The 19054-nt window shown below is 42.4% G+C and overlaps 3 protein-coding genes across 4 annotated transcripts; all 3 read left to right on the forward strand.

The window, feature by feature from the left end:
- Positions 1-2238: 2238 nt before the first annotated feature.
- On the forward strand, positions 2239-7512 carry LOC101078771 (sodium-dependent neutral amino acid transporter B(0)AT1-like). Its single transcript, XM_003969027.3, has 12 exons — positions 2239-2645; positions 3333-3473; positions 4023-4160; positions 4257-4438; positions 4515-4625; positions 4738-4850; positions 4937-5065; positions 5142-5298; positions 5371-5575; positions 5667-5826; positions 6326-6488; positions 6576-7512. The coding sequence occupies exons 1-12, from the start codon at positions 2438-2440 to the stop codon at positions 6783-6785; spliced, it is 1917 nt and encodes a 638-aa protein (XP_003969076.1). The 5' UTR covers positions 2239-2437; the 3' UTR covers positions 6786-7512.
- Positions 7513-7644: 132 nt separating this feature from the next.
- Positions 7645-12737, forward strand: LOC101078541 (sodium-dependent neutral amino acid transporter B(0)AT1-like). Its single transcript, XM_003969026.3, has 12 exons — positions 7645-7977; positions 9290-9430; positions 9738-9875; positions 9952-10133; positions 10299-10409; positions 10505-10617; positions 10731-10859; positions 10973-11129; positions 11196-11400; positions 11496-11655; positions 11761-11923; positions 12016-12737. Exons 1-12 carry the CDS (start codon positions 7779-7781, stop codon positions 12178-12180), a joined length of 1863 nt encoding a protein of 620 aa, XP_003969075.1. The 5' UTR covers positions 7645-7778; the 3' UTR covers positions 12181-12737.
- Positions 12738-14436: 1699 nt separating this feature from the next.
- Positions 14437-19050, forward strand: LOC101078316 (sodium-dependent neutral amino acid transporter B(0)AT1-like). Of its 2 annotated transcripts, XM_029845148.1 has the most exons (13): positions 14505-14635; positions 14718-15226; positions 15607-15747; positions 15821-15958; positions 16040-16221; positions 16296-16406; positions 16485-16597; positions 16682-16810; positions 16943-17099; positions 17166-17370; positions 17454-17613; positions 17799-17961; positions 18510-19050. In XM_029845148.1, exons 2-13 carry the CDS (start codon positions 15214-15216, stop codon positions 18687-18689), a joined length of 1692 nt encoding a protein of 563 aa, XP_029701008.1. In that variant the 5' UTR covers positions 14505-14635; positions 14718-15213; the 3' UTR covers positions 18690-19050. The 2 variants fall into 2 exon arrangements, with proteins under 2 accessions (XP_003969074.1, XP_029701008.1); XM_003969025.3 differs by lacking the exon at positions 14718-15226 and having other exon boundaries at positions 14437-14635.
- Positions 19051-19054: the final 4 nt, after the last annotated feature.

Below are 19054 nucleotides of genomic sequence, written 5' to 3' on the forward strand. Positions count from 1 at the left end.
TCACGCAAACACAAACCCCCAGTGTGCTTCGTCCTGGACACAGCAAAGGTGCACATCTCTGACAATAGCTTAAGCAATACACATATATTTAGCTCAAGATGAGTCATTTCTTTTTCATATCAGCTTTCAATCTTTACTATTACAAAAAAACTTCTGATAACGGCGTGAACTTTACGCCCTGACTCGACACTTCAGTATCTTCTTTCCATCTGCGTCAAGGCTTTGGCAAAACATAGGATATAAATTGTGATAGATTAGGTATATAAAATGCAAAGTGAGAGTTGCCCCCACTGCACAGATAAAAGCATTCAGAACGTTGTTTTTCTTTTAGTTTCAACAGTCTTTTTATTTAATTACTGGGCCCTTATCGCGTCCACGTTGACGCCGTTCCCACACTGCTGTACCTGGAGGGCAGTGGGAGCTGGAGCCTGTGGAATTTGTCAACATAGAGCGAACTAGAGTGTATGTTCAGGGCTTCTCACCTCGAAAGAGATGTTTGGTTCATATGGATCGTGTGTCGAAGGCCTCAATTTGCTCACAATTTGCTCAGAAGAAGGTTCTGGGTTTGATGTTCAGGCCCTTCCACGTCCGGCTGCACGTTGTCCTGAGAAAAGCTGAATGCATCTCATCAAAAGCTTGGATTACATGCGTAAACATTTGTGGAATGACGAATTATAACGCAGTTCATATGCTGCAGATGATCGAGTTGATGCATTAATACTGCAAAACATGGCTCAATCCCATTAACTTCCACCTACAAAGTTTGACATTTGAGGTATAAATTCCTTCTGAATGGGTGGGTTTGGCCTGCGGGCATAAATTAAAACATAGGCCCCATTATAATGGGTGCCAAAATATTATGAGCAACCTTATCAACTGAGATAAACAGAACACCAGCAAAACAGAGCATATATATATTATTACTAATGACTGTAGTGACAGATATACAACTCTTATCTATTCTTTAATAGGCTTCCGTGCAACGATATACATCATATACAAAGTATATAACATCCGAACTGACTTGTGAGGTGAAAGAATTTCAATAAATTAATTACTGGTAATTCCTTTGAGAGGAAATAATCCTGTTGAGAAATGCCTCTTGGCCTCCCGTCCATGTTGGCTGTGGTGAGGTGGTGAGACGTCCCAGTGGACAGGAACGTCCCATCCTCAGAGACAATTATTGGCCCAAGCAGGTTTGTATTCTCTCAATTTGTGCAATCGATTGATCCCTTTTTGAAAATGCTCAATAATTGTGTTTCCAACCTTTCAGAAGAGGTCATTTAATTTATTGTATCTGTCAGATAAAACGAATGCACTGCATAATAAAACCCATCATAACCCTTTATGGCTGAACCCATAAACAGGGATTACACCTCTGATACATTATCATACGTAAATGCTCGTTTAATTGTCGTATTTGATCGTCATAGAACAGTGTGCCCTTAAAAACGGCGCATAAAACACTTCTTGAATTTGGCTATTTTTCAATTGTTCTTCCTCTTGTACCACCATGTTTTTAGACGGTGGAGCATAAAAATACTGTATTAACTATAGATGTGTAAATAAATTCAGGACAAAAACACTATAAAACAGCTTGGAAACTCTGGGTTTCATATTTTTTCATGCCATTTGCATAAAACACCGCTTGATAACTTCAACATTCTCCTCACAACTGAGAAAACACCTTAAAATTGAATATTATTAGAAACTTTTTCAATAAATCTCATGTATTAAAAAAGTTTTTTCAGACTTGAACCTCCCGTTTAAGCATTTTGGACACAAAAGCCAACGACCCTAAATTAAGTTACTGCTATGCAGCATATTTACAGCTACCTCTCCAGGGATGAAATGTTCTCAGGATGGAGCTGATCATCGTCGCGCAGTAAAACAAAGAGCTCTCAAGGCCTGGAAAAGGTGTGGCCTGACAGCTGAGATAAGCAATGATTAACCCTCATTAGAGAGCATCTGTAATTTCTTCGTTAGAAGAGGAGCAATGCTGGCTTATAACAGTTGATACCAATTTGGGATTTTTGTCTTTGTTTATTGTTTTTCACTGTAAATACGATCCATTTCTTATACCTGAATATCAGCAACCGGGGCAAAATTGTTGTAAACAAGATGTGAAAGTGGGGGGGGCAAATGATGGCAACATATGTAACGTATTAACCGTTTCCGAATGGTCACACCTCCCTAAAATAGCTGACATTACATAATAAACAACAGACTGTAATGAGCAGCTGATAACTGCGGTGCCATAGGTCAGCGTAAATATCTCAGCCCCTCTCCAAGGTCGTATAGCTGGGGTAAAACTCACAGCGAGAGGAGGCTGCCAGAGAGACGACCCATCTTCTTTGCGTGCGCACAGCAAACCCAGCCAACCCAAACCAGCTCAGCGGCCACACATTCCAGTTTCTGAAGCCCACCAGACGCCAGCATGGGGAGATTTTCATTCAAGATCCCAAACCCGGGTCTGGATGAGCGGATCCCCTCTCACTCCGACCTGGAGAGGATGGAGAAGGAGGAGGCGGGCGACAGGCCCAAATGGGACAACAAAGCCCAGTATATGCTCACCTGCGTGGGCTTCTGCGTGGGACTAGGCAATGTGTGGAGGTTCCCGTACCTGTGTCAAAGCCATGGAGGAGGTAGGATGGCTACGTTTGTTCACACAGAGGAGGACGCATGAGAATTTATCTTTTATCATGATTGAAAAACAAAAGGATGCACTGCTGACTTAAAATGATACATTTTAAATACCATTTCATCTAATTGTGTGTTTCTTTTTGTCAATATAAACTCCATAAGAATAACTTAACAGTGCCTTTCCCTAATAGAAAGATTCAAATCGTAACTTTTTAAATGAATTTCAAATTCATTTATTTAATGTCTAAGACATATTTGTGGTTGGATGTTTTTGCCAGGACAAATAATGTAAATTCTTCTCAAATACGTCTCATGTGTACAGTTTAATGTATAACAACATAATCAATATGTCAAATATAATATGTTGGTTTGTGATAAATCATTGTTATTTAGGTTAATTATTTAAGGGATCTGTGTTTGACGATTGAAAAATAGCCTTCAGCATCTCAGTGACCCTGTCATTTTTAATATTTGCTGTATAAATGGCATTAATGTAGGTCGTAAAACACATTTTACAATCTTTTTACAGTTTATGATCACTTTGTTGCCTTTCAGCAACCAGCCTTTCAGTAACCATTTCATGAATAAAGTCCATCGTTGAACATTTGCTCCAAGTCAAAGTGGTGATTAAAGTGAATCATTCGCCACACGGTTGACACATTACCATAATGTCTCTGTCGCCTCTGCAGGTGCGTTTATGATCCCTTTCCTAATCCTGCTGGTCTTGGAGGGAATCCCGCTGCTGCACCTGGAGTTCGCCATCGGTCAGCGTCTGAGGAAAGGCAGCACGGGCGTGTGGAGGTCCATCAGTCCATACCTGACGGGAATTGGTGGGTGGATTTAACAGAAAATAAAACCTGTTTTGCACTTAGCCTGAATCTATAACCAAAGAAAAGCTGTTAGCTACGATGGAGCCATTCCACATAATAGTGCATAACTGAGCTAAAAATACATTATACATTTATGTTATAGAGAAGAAATTAATCATATGAAAAGTTACCAAATCAGCTCAATCCTGCCCCCTGGTGTCTGGCTGTATCATAAACGTGTCCCTTTATACCTTTGAATGGGACAGTAAGTAATTAAAGAGCACATCTACTTAACGCCGCTCATTTCAATCCAGTGTTCAGTTAGTGATTGGTTAGATGTGAATCAGGTAATTTAATCGGGTGTTTGACGTTACAAAAATCTACTAAAACACATTATGTCACCTATCCCAGGTCATTAATGTATCCAAATTGATAACAAACCCTAATGGGCATCATCTGTGCTGTATTGGGGTCGTTTTTGGGGGGAGGTTTGTAAGGTCCAGGTGTGGAGATGGAGACAGATTAATCAGTTCTACTTGGGAATGACCCTTTCGTGTGATTTTGTTGTAGGCATTGCATCCCTGTTCGTCTCATTTCTGGTGGGCATGTACTACAACACCATCATGGCCTGGATCATGTGGTATCTCTTCAATTCCTTCCAAGACCCCCTACCTTGGAGTCAGTGTCCCCTCAATCAGAACAGGACAGGTACCCCCAGTAGCTCTATATCAGCGGCACGTGAACGATAGCGTTCCGGGTGGCGCTTTCTTATCGAGTGGTCCTGGTCATCCGTGTCCTTGACAGGCCTGGTGGAAGAATGTGCTCGGAGCAGCACTGTCGACTACTTCTGGTACAGAGAGACCCTCAACACGTCCACTGCCATTGACGAGTCGGGGGGTCTACAGTGGTGGATCGTGCTGGCGCTCGTGGCTGCGTGGACTCTGCTTTATGTTTGCTGCATCCGCGGGATCGAGACATCTGGAAAGGTGTGAACCTTAAATTCAACGTGTGTGTGTTTGTGTGTGCTGTACACACAGGGCTCATGCTGCCTTTCTCATGCAGGCTGTGTACATTACCTCCACCCTGCCCTACCTGGTCCTCACCATTTTCCTTGTCAGAGGACTGACTCTGAAAGGATCACTTGAAGGCCTTAAGTTCCTCTTCACGCCAAAAGTAAGCACTTGCATAACACATTAACCGATAAATGTGGCCGATGCTTTTTCCACCAAGAAGTTACTTGGTGTGAATTTAACAGAGCCATTTTCTTCCTTCCCTACTCTTTTAGGTAGAAGAGTTAATAAATCCCTCAACCTGGTTGGATGCAGGAGCGCAGGTGTTCTATTCCTTCTCTTTGGCTTTCGGAGGCCTGATCTCGTTCTCCAGTTACAACTCTATCCAGTGAGTCCCTGCTGGAGCCAAGCAGCAGAACAACAGTTCCTTCCTTTTGTTAGCTTGTTCTCATTCAATCCAAACTCCCCCTGCAGCAACAACTGCGAGCAGGATGCCGTCCTCATATCCATCATCAACGGCTGCACCTCAGTGTACTCAGCGACAGTTATCTACTCTATCATCGGCTTCAGGGCCACGCAAAACTTTGACGACTGCATGGCAGAGTGGGTCCTAAAGTGCAAAGAGTCGTGTCAGAGGCAGGAGTCCATTCACTCATCTGGCTGTACTTCTTTTCTACAGCAACATCCTAAAGGTGATAAATACCTTCAACTATCCAGAAGGCAGCATCACAGAAAGCAACTACGATGAGGTTCTCGGCAAACTGAACGCAACAAACCCAGTTGCTTTTCAACAGCTGGGCCTAGGTGAATGCGACATGGAGAAATTCCTGAGCGAAGTAAGTATCGGACATGTTGCAGATCCTGTTGTTTGAGGAAAAGCACAACATTTGCAATTTGTCCTTCTTCAGGGTGTGGAGGGGACGGGCCTGGCCTTCATCGTGTTCACAGAAGCCATCATCAAGATGCCCGTCTCTCCTCTCTGGGCCGTCCTGTTCTTCGTCATGCTCTTCTGCCTCGGACTCTCCACTATGTTCGGCAACATTGAGGGAGTAGTGGTTCCCTTACAGGACCTCAATTTGTTGCCCCGATCGTGGCCCAAAGAAGTTTTCTGTGGTAATTTCCTGAAAATGACGAGTCATCCAGTCAGTTCGCCTGAAACTTTGATTGAGGGGGAAGAATTAATCTCTTTTTGTTTCATCTCTAGGTATCACCTGTTTGGTGTCCTTTTTATTTGGGCTCATATTCGCCATGCGCTCAGGAAACTACTGGCTAGCGCTTTTTGACAACTTTGCCGGTTCTATTCCTCTTCTGATTATCGGCTTCTCTGAAATGGTTTCTGTCGTTTACATCTACGGTATAGACAGGTGAGTGCCTGTGATCATCTTTCAGGACAGTTTGTCCCTTTGAATCATGGTAATCACGCCTGCTAGCTGTACGCACGTGTCGATATCAGCATATGAAAGCTCAGCACCGGACCAGGAGCTTTTACTCCACCTATATAAACATAAAACTTTTAATCAATGACGATAAAAACATGCCCTTTCATTTTGAAAAGCATTGCTCTTCAGAACGTGTGTATTTTCATCACATGCACAAGCAACCGATGGTTTCTGCTGACAAGTAATCTTTAGCGCACAGATCAAAGGCACCGCTTCACAGCCCAACTTCGTCATAATCTAATCTTGTTGAAGTTGTTTTGCTGCTGTTCATAAATGAGGCAGGAGAAAAACCTTGACGCAAACAACCTTGGTAGTCAGATAATGTCAGCTGAGGTGTTAAACACATGCCTGAAAGTTCCCAAAAAGGTGATACTGACATTCACATTGAGCTTCCGTTGGTTTCTCTTTTGTTGCATCTCTGCAGGTTTAACGAAGATATTGAGTTTATGATTGGCCACAAGCCCAATATTTTCTGGCAGGTGACATGGAGAGTGATTAGTCCACTTATCATGATCTTCATCCTGGTTTTCTACTTTGTAACCCAAGTCACCAAGAGTCTGACTTATTTGGTGTGGGACCAAGAGGCGGTAAGTCTTTTGTGACATCTCAGAAAGCCACAGCAGAATAGTTCCTAGCCAATTTTGATTAACTCCCACGATGATTCTTCCAAATAGGAGAATTTCCCTGCCCTCGATACACGTCCGTATCCCACCTGGATTAATGCCATCATCTTCATTCTGGCTGGGATCCCCAGTTTAGCCATCCCAGGATTTGCACTCTACAAATTTATTCAGAGGAGATGCTGCAAACGGAACAGCACCAAAAAGAATAAACTGGATACTGTCTCTGCCAAAGTACAAATGGATGAAAAAATTAAGTTTTAGTGGCATTCATTCAGGAGGTAAGATGGTAAAAGGAAGTTGGCATGGATGCTAATTCACTACCCTTAAAATAGAGTATTTGTATATTTTGTATTGTGTTTTGTTTTACATGTAATATTGTACATAAAAAAAAGATTACTTTTGGGAAATTGTTTAATGCCAAGCTAAACTAAAAACTTTATTTAAAAGACATAAGACACTCTGTAATTGAACTTTCTTTAATATTGTAAGTTTGCCAGTATTGTCAAGTATGAACTGATACCATTTGTTCCAGATATGAATATATCTATAATTATTTAAAGAAAAACCAGTGTTCACATCTATTGTACATATTGCTCTCAAGTTTGTAACGACTATGTTTAAGCCCCGCCCCCAGGTCTGGCTTTCCAGATGCCGTCATTTTGGTTTTGTGGAGTTTTTTGTACTAAGAAGTGAAGCTGAGGTGAGAAGCACTTTGTTCGAGAAACTGTGATCAAGTAAAACAAACGCAAATCCCTTTTTTTAACTAAAGACTCGACAACTGCGTCATTTTAAAATCGGAGAAGTCGCCCCCTGTTGGCCACTACACGGATTGCAGGTGTAAGGATACAAGTCATTAAAGTAATGATGAACTGAATTGACTTGAGGATCAGATTTATGAATTTAAAGTCATGTGGAACGTCATTAGCTGTTTGCAAATCTCTTTATCCTTGAAAGAAAGCATCTTTAATAAAAAAAAGGTATCCCTTCAGTGTGTATGATTGATTGTCTCCTGTGTGACAAATGAGACATTTCAATAACTATTCCTGTTATCAATGCCAATTTTATAGAAATTGTTACATAAGAGAACTTGCTCTACATGCAAATGCAAAAGTACAGAGTTTGCCGTGGTTAATCTATGGACTGCAACCTATTAGCCAATAGGTCATAAAATATGTTTCAACCTCCTGTGGGCACTAAATGCAGACCTAAGCTACAGGACAGCCCACTTGTGTGCTTCAGTGCACATCAGCCACCATGAGACTGGTACTTCCTAACCCAGGGCTGGACCTGCGAATCCCAAATCACGATGATTTGGACAGGATGGAGAAAGAAGATGCGGGCAACAGACCGAAGTGGGACAACAAAATTCAGTACATCTTAACCTGCATTGGCTTCTGCATTGGGCTCGGAAACGTGTGGCGATTCCCATACTTGTGCCAAACTCATGGCGGAGGTAAGGTCGGTTGACTTTTAAAGGCATCCCTATAGCAACTTTTAACATTCATTTTGGTAACAATTTCATTTTCATTATGATAGGTTCTGAATGGGTATAACGTCCAGCAAAAGCCGTTATCTAATCCTTCACCTGTACATTACAACTCTGGGATAATCTATCACTCATTTACAAACCACAAAGTGAGAAGAACTAGTAAAGTTGCCTGAATGATTCTCAAGACTATGTAGTCTTTTCAGATAATAACTAACCTTTGGAAAATAACTGTAACTGACAGAAACCCTGGAATCCGCTGAGTTAGATGCAGTTTATATTATATTTTGTAGGTAGCCATTTCTGCTTGGCTGATCTTGCTGTTGTTGTAACTCTACCGTCTTTATTTGTTTATTTGTGATCTGAGATTGACATGCCTTTAGCAACGATGGAAGACCTCTTGCTCTCATTCGAAATAATGCTACTAAATTTAAAACAGCAATTTATAGATAAGGAAATCAGCATAAGAGACACTATAATGTGAGAGAACATAAAAAGGTTCCAAGAACTGGTTCACACAACAGAAAACACTGACTGTCCGCTCCAGTCTTCTGTACAATTTACCAGACTGGTTTGATCACTGGTTTTCAATTAAGTCTTCCACTAGGAAATCCATTTGGGTCAGGAGACGAAACGCCAGTATGAGGGCTCCAATCCAAGAGTTTTTTTCACCTGGGAGCCCAGGAACCTGGGATATTTGCACTAACTAATCATCCTACCTCTGGAATGTCTTATTTGCACATCTTATTTGCACCTTCATTTTTCTTCACACTGTCCGACACTCCTTCTGTACATAATTTTAATTTCTGTATATACTGTACAATGTACATAGCAATGTACATAATATATAAGTGTCTTTTTATTTTTATTTTTTTCTTCTAGTACTTTTCTGTGTTGTACACCACGGGCTACCGCTGTAATGTGCCATTTCCCTGATGTGGGATCAATAAAGTTTTTTATCCTTATCCTTATCCTTAACCCTTCTAGGTAGGAGATGCTTAACTGACCTAGGTCTACATCCTCCTTCCGTCCATAGTTTGTAAGGGGCAGGAATCACCAGTAAGGATATGGTACAGTGATTTGTCATTGATGGATCTCCACCTAATGAACCCATGAAGTCCAGTTGAGGGTGGAGCATGTGTGGAGTTGAATGACAGAGCGCAGTTGGACCTTTGGTTTCTGATCTAAAGGCAGTATGGCGATATGCCATGTCATTAAACCATTAGTCCAGTGTGTCCCTACTTAAATGGGAAATTGTTTTATCTAATTATTTTCCCAGGTGCCTTCTTGATTCCCTACCTGATCCTGCTGGTGCTGGAAGGAATGCCTCTCCTGCTGCTGGAGTTTGCCATTGGCCAACGTCTCAGGAAAGGCAGCGTGGGGGTGTGGAGGACCATCAGCCCTTACCTGACCGGCATCGGTATGTAAATATGTCAGGAAATATTCTCACATATCCTGCGGGTTTTGCAGAATGGAATTTTTTTTTAAGCAAACATGGCTTTTTACAAAATAATAATATAAAGCCCTGAAGGAAATGTATCAGTCTCTTTTAGAATGTTGGTGCTTTTGAAGTTGAAAAGCAAAGGAGTCTTTAGTCACCATACCGCCGCCTATTGGCCAAGCTTGTGTACTGCAACAATTAAAATATTGCCACGTAAATTCAATCAGAAAAAACTAGAGCAATGAATTGGATTTAAAAATGATCAATTTGTTTCTCTCTGACTCAGGTATCGCCTCCATGTTGGTGTCACTTTTGGTCGGACTGTACTACAACACATTAATAGCCTGGATCCTGTGGTATCTCTTTAATTCCTTTCAAGACCCACTACCATGGAATCACTGTCCTCTAAATGACAATAGGACAGGTATTTATTTTCCCAAAAGTCACACAATTCTCTTAAACCAATGCACTGAAACTGTCATATTTTACTGTCTCATCAGGGTTTGTGTCAGAGTGTCAACAGAGCACCACGGTGGATTACTTCTTTTATAGAGTGACACTAAAGAGTACGACCTCCATAGAGGACTCTGGAGGGATCAACTGGCCGATAGTTGCCTGCTTGTTTGCCGCCTGGTCACTCGTTGCTATCTGCTGCATGAGAGGCATCAGCACCTCAGGCAAGGTTAGCTGAACCGCCGTTTGTTAGTTCCTCAAGTCAACTTTGCTGTCTGGGAGGTTTATGCCTGTACTATAGGCTACCACCAGGGGGCAGCTGAGGTACCATCAGTGTTACTTTTGGCTGCTGATTTCATTGATGGATAAATTCTCCAATCTGACCCCCTCTCAGGCTGTGTACGTCACCGCTATCCTGCCTTACATAGTGCTCGGCATCTTTCTGATCCGTGGGCTGACACTGAAAGGTGCAATGAGTGGGATCGAATTCCTCTTCGTGCCAGATGTATGTTTTTTTTTTAAAAAAACAAAAAAACAACCACATAAAACAGGATAGGGTGTACAAATAGACATGGTGACATTTTGCTCTGCCTGTAACAGGTGACTGAGTTAAGCAACCCAACTACATGGCTGGATGCCGGCGCTCAGGTGTTCTATGCTTTTGGGTTGGCGTGGGGAGGCCTGATCTCCTTCTCAAGCTACAATTCTGTTCAGTAAGAGGCGCTCAGCCAATCTGTGACATAATGATTGGAATTACCGGTCCTGTTTTATGCACTATTATTTTAAATCAGGAGCAATTTGTTACATTTTTGATTATTTCTTGTAGCAACAACTGTGTCAAAGATGCAATAATCCTGTCTGTGGTCACCGGCTTCACCTCAGTCTACGCTGCCATGGTCACGTACTCCATCATTGGTTTCAGAGCCACTGAAAAATATGACAACTGCATCGACAAGTGAGTCAAGTGTAGCTGATTTAAAGAATCAATTTGATGCAGATATTTATACGTATTAATAACAAAAGTCTCATAAACTTGCATAAGTTGCAACTCTCATGTTTTCCCTCCAGTAACATCGTGAGATTACTAAACGCCTTCAGCCTCCCTGAAGACAGCATCACTGCGGACAACTATGAAACAGCCTTCAAGCATCTGAACAGCTCCTCTCATGACATCGTGCTTGGACTGGACATAGAAAAGTGCAACATGCAGAGGCTTCTCAGTGAGGTGATGCTGTGAGCCTCCTCTGGATCCACCCACATCTGCAGCCTCACTCATATTCCGTTTGTGCAGGGAGTGGAGGGAACGGGTCTGGCCTTCATCGTCTTTACAGAAGCCATTACCAAGATGCCCGGATCCCCGATCTGGTCTGTCCTCTTCTTCGTTATGCTGCTCTGTTTAGGACTCTCAACCCTATTCGGCAACATTGAAGGAGTGGTGGTCCCGCTCAAAGACCTGAACGTCTTTCCTAAAAAATGGCCACACGAAGTGCTGACTGGTAAGTAGACTACTGTGGATCCTTACCTCTCCCAGTTGTTATCATTTAAAAAAAATAAAATAAAAAAAACCTCATGTTGCCTTTGTGTGTTTCAGGAATAACATGTTTGGCTGCTTTCATCATCACCCTCCTGTTTGCACAGAACTCAGGCCTTTATTGGGTGACTCTGTTCGACACCTTTGCTGGATCCATCCCCCTTCTGACCATTGGGCTGTTTGAGATGATAGCTGTTGTTTACATCTATGGCATAGATAGGTGACTGCTTATTCAAACTCTTATACAAACACTGATTTGCAATATAGCTCCATATTTGGTGGGGAAAAAACCTAAAAAAAATCCTAAATCTTTCTCGTCTGACAGGTTCAATGAGGACATAAAGTTCATGGTCGGAAAGAAACCCTCCATTTTCTGGCAGATTACATGGAGATTTATCAGTCCTCTAATTGTTTTGGTTATTTTAGTTTTCTACCTGGTGACACAAGCTCAGAAAAAACTCACGTATTTGGTCTGGGACCCCGAGTCTGTAAGGAACAAAAACCCCAATTCTCACATGATGCTGAGCAGATTTGGTGTGTCCTAGCAAATGAAATTAAATGGCTGTTTTCTGTTTTACAGGAGAATTTCCCATCTCTGGCATCAGTGCCCTACCCCACATGGACATACATCATCGTCTTTATTTTAGCAGGGATCCCCAGTTTGATGACGCCTCTGTATGCATCATGTCGGCTGATATTGGTTCGATGCCGGAGGAAATCTAGCCAGCATCCAGCAAAGAATTGAGCCAAGTGCCTTAAAAACTTACATTTCAGATTGAAACAAACAATTTACAGAATGTGCACATTAAAAGTTAACAATGTTAACAATGTTGTGCTCATGTTTTGTATAAATTCATTGATACTGTGATGCTTCTGTCAATGTTCCTGAACACTCTGGATAGCAGTAACACAGTGGTAAATGTACATGACTGGATTTATAATGACACTTTATATTATCATAACGGAGCATGAAAATGTAACTATAGAGATCAGCTGAGATGTTTATTTGTAGCTATCTACACTTAAAATAGGTCAGACTGATATGTTTTCAGTGCAACTTTTACAAAAATATTCACATGACCACATATAAAAATTTCAATGTGCTAAACTTGCAAATAAGAAGCTAAGGTGTCTCCAAAACTGTGACAAGGCCAAAGGTCTGAGTTTGAGAATGCTGGTTTACTACTGAGAAATCACATTTTCTGTATTATGTCATGTGAATGAAGGCAACAAATGAGTTTATTCTGTAATGCAAAGTTTTATATTGTATGTTACAACAAATTATTAAAACTTGAAAAGTGTTGCCGTAGCAGACTCGATTGTGCAACACTGACACCCCGTGTTCAACGGGAGTATTGCAGGTCAAGCCAATGGCGCGCAGTTACAGCATCAGTGACATCATTCACAGAAAAAAATATCTTGAATTAACAACTTTAAGTAGTACTGCTACTAATATACCAGCAATATCAGACAATGACAGACAGACGTCATGTTGATGTCTGAATGGCATTACTTATGATGCTCCGCGTTTAGTTTCTGATGAACCCACAAATTGATGCATACAGATCACAACTAAAATAGATAGTATGGTATTGATAGTGAATTTTAAAAGTGGAGAAGGCCTGAAAAATGCACTGAAGAAGTGAAAGAGAATGACTTGGAATCTCAGTGGGAAACATTTTGGGCAATTAGAGGACCTATGAAAAGTCTCAGCAGGATCATAAGAGGCCACTGACTGATACAGTATCTGAGAGTCATGTGAACGTTTCTGATGCAGAAATGATGTGAAAGTTCTTGTGAAGCAGAGAGAAACACCTTTCTACAAGCTGCCAGACACAACTTCATCATAGAAAGACAATTTGCCTCTGAAGTCCAGATCCAACATGCATTAATGTTCACCAAAGGCTCTGAAATCAAAATCAATCAAATACACACAGAAGGTAAACTTTAACTGTAAGTTAAGGCAGGGGCTAAAGATTAGATAGCAAAGTAAGGTCCTACTCAAGGCCCTTATCAGCTGAGTTAATATTGGGTTTTAGTGCTGAAGACTAAATAAAGTACAGTTATCACACAGTAAGTCTGGGACCACTGGGGTCCTGTGTGATCGTGTGGACTCGGTGTCAAAGTGTAATCTGTACCAAGATTCTTGTAGAAAACTTTAACAAATGTACTAATGGCAAAAAAAAAGGAATTGGGAAATCTTAACATCTTTTATTTTATACTTCTGGTTTTGAGAAGGATAAAAGCAGGGAGAAAGGGGCTTTTGCTTGAGAATGATCACTATCAGTCTACCATAAGAGAATGGTTAATATATGTGGGAGAGAGACAGAGCTGAGTGAGAGGAGGGGTAGTGTCTGGAGTAGGCAATGAAGAGAGCAGCATTGTTGTGAGGGATTACTTGGTGATATTATGCAACTGCTAAGTTTCTTTGCACTATAATTCGGGCTGAAATGTAAGAATTCAGACTTTTTCCACATTTGAGGCCAACGTGTGAGCACGAAGATGAAGGCTGTTGACTCATAAAAGGAACCTGCAGGTGATCTTGTAAAGTTTTCCCTTGCTTTTTCTTCCCTGGGAACCTGTATCTGGCTTGAACTTATGTAGGTAAATTACTGCACAGTCACACTCTGGCTGTGTGCGGGAAGATCCTTGAATGGAAGGTTTGTCTCTATCCAGAGGTGAGAAGAAGGATTTGACAAAGTATCACATCTGAGATTTTAAGTATAGTCGCAGAAAAAACAAATCAAGGAGGCTGAAATGACTTGGGAAGCGTTGAGATGCTCTTTCTAGGTTTAGGAGAGTTGCCAGGAGTTTGGATTTTGAATAAATTACAGAATAATTGTATAGACATGCACAGTAAGTCCAAAGTTTATTCCTGCTAATCTGGATTGCACCAATAAAGATCATAAACGCCTGTCAAGATACCCGAGAGCTCACTCTTGTCCCACCTGCTGGCATCTGAGAACAATCCCCGTAACATCTCTGCTTCATCGGCGTCACCATGAAGTTGGTTCTCCCTAATCCAGGACTGGAGGAACGGATTCCTTCCTATGAGGATCTGGAGAGGATGGAGAAGGAGGAGGCCGAGGACAGGCCCAAGTGGGACAACAAAGCCCAGTACATCCTCACCTGTGTGGGCTTCTGCATTGGCATTGGAAACGTGTGGCGCTTCCCATACTTGTGCCAGAGTCACGGAGGAGGTGAGTCCAGAAGAAAAGTGAAGATGATTTTTGATTTGGTCCCCATGTCTTTGTTTCCTCTCTGTTGCCTCTCTCACGACAGAACTGAGGAGCTGATTCTGAATCGTCTACGAGCCTGTGGAAATTTCCAGTGGGGTGTTTTTTACTGTCACTTAAGACAATTGTAAAATGGGGGAAAAAAAACGACTTTATGGCTGCAGAGTCTTCCATTATATGTGTGGATGAAAAGCCTAAGTGGACGTGTCAGGCTGTCTGAACTGCATCGTAATGAAACCTTACAGGAATTATCTGGGATCAGATGTTTCCCACCAGCACGCTGGAGAATTCAACCAAAACTAAAAGTCTCATTCTTGTGCTGAGTTCATGCTGGACCTCGAACACAGATAAGAAGCAATTGCCATTTAAGGACCACCCGTGTCTTCTTTTCTCTTGATAAGGAGTAGCATTAATGCTGTAAATGGACTTCTTTGGTTTATGTTCCCTACAGTAGCAGATAAACGCAGCCACGTAGACAAACGCAGTCGCAGCTGCTGCGGCGCTTCGACATGAAGTCGCACTTTTGAAGGGACGCGTGTGGCATGTTTCCAGCAGGTTAGAGGCTCTTTTGCTGGTCTTCTTCTTGTGTCCTCTTTAGGAACGAATCCTCAACTGTGGCAGGAATGTGTTGTGCTGTTGCCTCGCTGCTGCTGATTGCTAGCAGTGTACAGTACCTGTCCTACAGGTGCAGGTCTCCTCTTTGTTTTCCCTTCAATGCATATTTGACAGATTTGCACGTTTCCTCGTGGAAATCACTGTGGCTTCATTAATTAATCCTTTCCAATAAACATTGCCTTTAATCGCGCTTCTCCGATCTGCAGGTTCACCAATCACGCCGGTAAATTTGACGCGCTGGAGCTGTAACGGCAAGATTTCGTTGGATGGTTCTGTAGCTCAGATTTCACCTCATAATTGGGTTATTATCCATTTCCCAGGTGCCTTCTTGATCCCCTACCTGATCCTGCTGGTGCTGGAAGGAATGCCTCTCCTGCTGCTGGAGTTTGCCATTGGCCAGCGTCTCAGGAAAGGCAGCGTGGGGGTGTGGCGGACCATCAACCCTTACCTGACCGGCATCGGTATACAAGTCAACCCTGCCCAAACAGATGCTGAACAAACTCTGTGAGCTGAAACTCTTTTTGCTCCACTCAGGTATCGCTTCCATGCTGGTTTCCTTGTTGATTGGACTGTACTACAACACCCTGATGGCCTGGATCCTGTGGTATCTGTTCAACTCCTTTCAAGACCCCCTGCCATGGACCCACTGTCCTCTGAATGGAAACAGGACCGGTATCTTAAAGCACACAAGCTCTTATTCCCTCCAGCTCAGGTCGTTGTTTCAGCTCTCGCCTGTTGTCCGTTGTGTTGCAGAGTTTGTGTCAGAGTGTCAAAGAAGCTCCACGGTGGATTACTTCTTTTATAGAGTGACTCTGAACAGCACCAGGTCCATAGATGACTCAGGAGGGATCCATTGGCCCATCGTTGTCTGCCTGTTAGCCGCCTGGACAATCATCTGGATCTGTTACATTCGGGGAATCAGCACTTCGGGCAAGGTTTGTCCAAAATAGATTCATGGTTACATCAAGGTCATTCAACTGCTGCATCCTGACATTTCTTGTTTGTTCAGGCCGTGTATGTCACAGCCATCCTACCTTACATAGTTCTCGGCATCTTCCTGATCCGAGGACTGACCCTGAAAGGTGCTCTGAGTGGAATAAAGTTTCTCTTCACACCGGATGTATGTCTGAAATTGCTAGGCTAAGAGGAAAAAGGGTCTTTAGGGTCAAAGCCACGCCACTCTGCTCTCCTTCCGCAGGTGAACGAGCTGAAGAATCCAAAGACTTGGTTGGACGCAGGTGCCCAGGTCTTTTATGCATTTAGCATAGCCTGGGGGGGTCTCATCTCCTTCTCCAGTTACAACCCCATCCAGTGAGTACCTCTGGATGATTCAATGAGCTTCTATCCACGACAGGTTGCTCTTGGACCCTCTGTAAATGTTCTCCCAATTTACAGCAACAACTGTGTACAAGATGCTGTGTTGCTGACCATCATCACTGGTTTGACCTCAATCTACGCCGCCACAGTCACCTACACCATCATTGGCTTCAGGGCCACAGAGAAGTACGACAACTGTATCAGCAAGTGAGTAGAACAAGTGAATAAGGGTTAAATGTCACGTGCCTGTCAACATATATTGTTGGGACGTTGCAGAGCACACCTGTTTGGTCCAGAGATCCAGTAAAGGAACTAATAGTTGACATATTTCATCCATAGTAACATCGTGAGATTATTAAACGCCTTCAGCCTCCCTGAAGACAGCATCACTGCGGACAACTATGAAACAGCCTTCAAGCATCTGAACAGCTCCTCTCATGACATCGTGCTTGGACTGGACATAGAAAAGTGCAACATGCAGAGGCTTCTCAGTGAGGTGATGCTGTGAGCCTCCTCTGGATCCACCCACATCTGCAGCCTCACTCATATTCCGTTTGTGCAGGGAGTGGAGGGAACGGGTCTGGCCTTCATCGTCTTTACCGAAGCCATTACCAAGATGCCCGGATCCCCGATCTGGTCTGTCCTCTTCTTCGTTATGCTGCTCTGTTTAGGAATCTCAACCCTGTTCGGCAACATTGAAGGAGTGGTGGTCCCGCTCAAAGACCTGAAGATACTCTCTCAAAAGTGGCCCCAAGAAGCAGTGACTGGTATTCTGCATTCAGCGTTGTCTTGGTTACACTTCATTTCCAAACAGACTGTTTGAATTTGCCCGTGTGTGTGTGTGTTTTAGGAGTTACGTGCATCATCGCTTTCATCATCACCCTCCTGTTTGCACAGAACTCAGGCCTTTATTGGGTGACTCTGTTCGACACCTTTGCTGGATCTTTCCCCCTTCTGACCATTGGGCTGGTTGAGATGATAGCTGTTGTTTACATCTATGGCATAGACAGGTCAGTGTGGAAACTTAATATCGACCATATTTCTCCATGAGATCTCCCATGTTGTGACGTAAGGTCATTACCAGCGCCACCCCACGATCAGGGTGTGCACACGGACATTCCTAAAATTAAATTACCGGTAGGTGCAGATTTGAACATGTTGTTTAAGATTTAAGATGCTTCCATTGTGCTTGTAGGTTCAACGAGGACATAAAGTTCATGGTTGGGAGGAAGCCCTCCATTTTCTGGCAGGTTACCTGGAGATTCATCAGTCCTCTGATCGTCCTTGTTATTTTAGTTTTTTACCTGGTGACGCAAGCTCAACAAAAACTCACCTATTTGGTCTGGGACCCAGACTCGGTAGGTCATGTGATCAACTAAAGGCTGTTACATTCCCCGCAAGAACAAAGAACCTTGCATTGTGTTGTTTTGGCCAGGATATTTTGTACTTCATGACAAAGTCAAGCACTGAATTCCTGCATGAGGCTCCCTCCACTGCAGCTGTACACATCTGGACAAACCTCACAAATTATTCATCTTTCAAACTATTCAATTTGTTTGATCCCCACAGACATTCAATAACATCAACCTTACCAAAGCTGTTGATAAGTTTAATCAACAGCTTTCTAGGAAAAAAACAAAAACAGAATCCAATCGCACAGTTCTTGGACACCAGGTGTGAATGAGCAGATTAGGTGTCGAGAAAAAAGAAATCCTGAATCAAGGCTGCAAGAACAAAAAAAAAGTCATTTTGTACAAATTTCTCATATTTTGCAGGGTATGTAATAGCCTTAAAATGTTATTAAAGTTCTCCTCCTGTTGCTCCGTATCATGGGTTAAATACTATTCAGCAGTAGCCCTCTGATCTTAGAGGCTCTGGTCATTGATGTGTGTTTTCTGGTTTGCAGGAGAACTTCCCATCCCTGGCCTCGGTACCGTATCCTTCGTGGATAAATGTCATTATCTTTATCTTGGCAGGAATCCCAAGTATGATCACACCGTTATATGCGATATGTCGGCTGATATTTGTCCGCTACAGGAATAAAACCCAGCCAGCTTCCAGCCAAGCGATCAGCCAACTGCCTTAAAACATTTATTATATTTCAGATGAAAATATGTTGTTTTTTCTATGTTGGATTTCATAGAAATACAAATTATTTCACAATTTTAATTGTTTTTTCTATGTGTAGCCATGCAAACGTTAAATTTGCAAATGCTGTGATAAATATGAAATAAAATGCATCTGAAAACTGTCAATAAAATGAGATATCCCTTCCCTTTCCCTATCTATTATTACACCCCTTCTTTATGAAGGCTACTATATATGAAATGTTATTTGTCGCTGAAGTTCAGATGTAGAGCAACACATTGGCCACAAGGGGGAGACAACCCACCAACCAAACTCATTAGTATCCAGACATGCACGTATTGAAGCAACACTCCTAATTTAAAA

This window comes from Takifugu rubripes, chromosome 12 (genome assembly GCF_901000725.2).
Source record: "Takifugu rubripes chromosome 12, fTakRub1.2, whole genome shotgun sequence".
Classification (NCBI taxonomy): domain Eukaryota; kingdom Metazoa; phylum Chordata; class Actinopteri; order Tetraodontiformes; family Tetraodontidae; genus Takifugu; species Takifugu rubripes.

Coding starts and splice junctions, on each gene's coding strand:
- LOC101078771 (XM_003969027.3), top strand. CDS start 2,438: ATGGGGAGATTTTCATTCAAGATCCCAAACCCGGGTCTGGATGAGCGG. Junction 3,474..4,022: donor TCCATACCTGACGGGAATTG/GTGGGTGGATTT, acceptor ATTTTGTTGTAG/GCATTGCATCCCTGTTCGTC. Junction 6,489..6,575: donor TGGTGTGGGACCAAGAGGCG/GTAAGTCTTTTG, acceptor TCTTCCAAATAG/GAGAATTTCCCTGCCCTCGA.
- LOC101078541 (XM_003969026.3), top strand. CDS start 7,779: ATGAGACTGGTACTTCCTAACCCAGGGCTGGACCTGCGAATCCCAAAT. Junction 7,978..9,289: donor GTGCCAAACTCATGGCGGAG/GTAAGGTCGGTT, acceptor TTATTTTCCCAG/GTGCCTTCTTGATTCCCTAC. Junction 11,401..11,495: donor GCCACACGAAGTGCTGACTG/GTAAGTAGACTA, acceptor TGTGTGTTTCAG/GAATAACATGTTTGGCTGCT.
- LOC101078316 (XM_003969025.3), top strand. CDS start 14,437: ATGAAGTTGGTTCTCCCTAATCCAGGACTGGAGGAACGGATTCCTTCC. Junction 15,959..16,039: donor TCTGAATGGAAACAGGACCG/GTATCTTAAAGC, acceptor GTTGTGTTGCAG/AGTTTGTGTCAGAGTGTCAA. Junction 17,962..18,509: donor TGGTCTGGGACCCAGACTCG/GTAGGTCATGTG, acceptor TCTGGTTTGCAG/GAGAACTTCCCATCCCTGGC.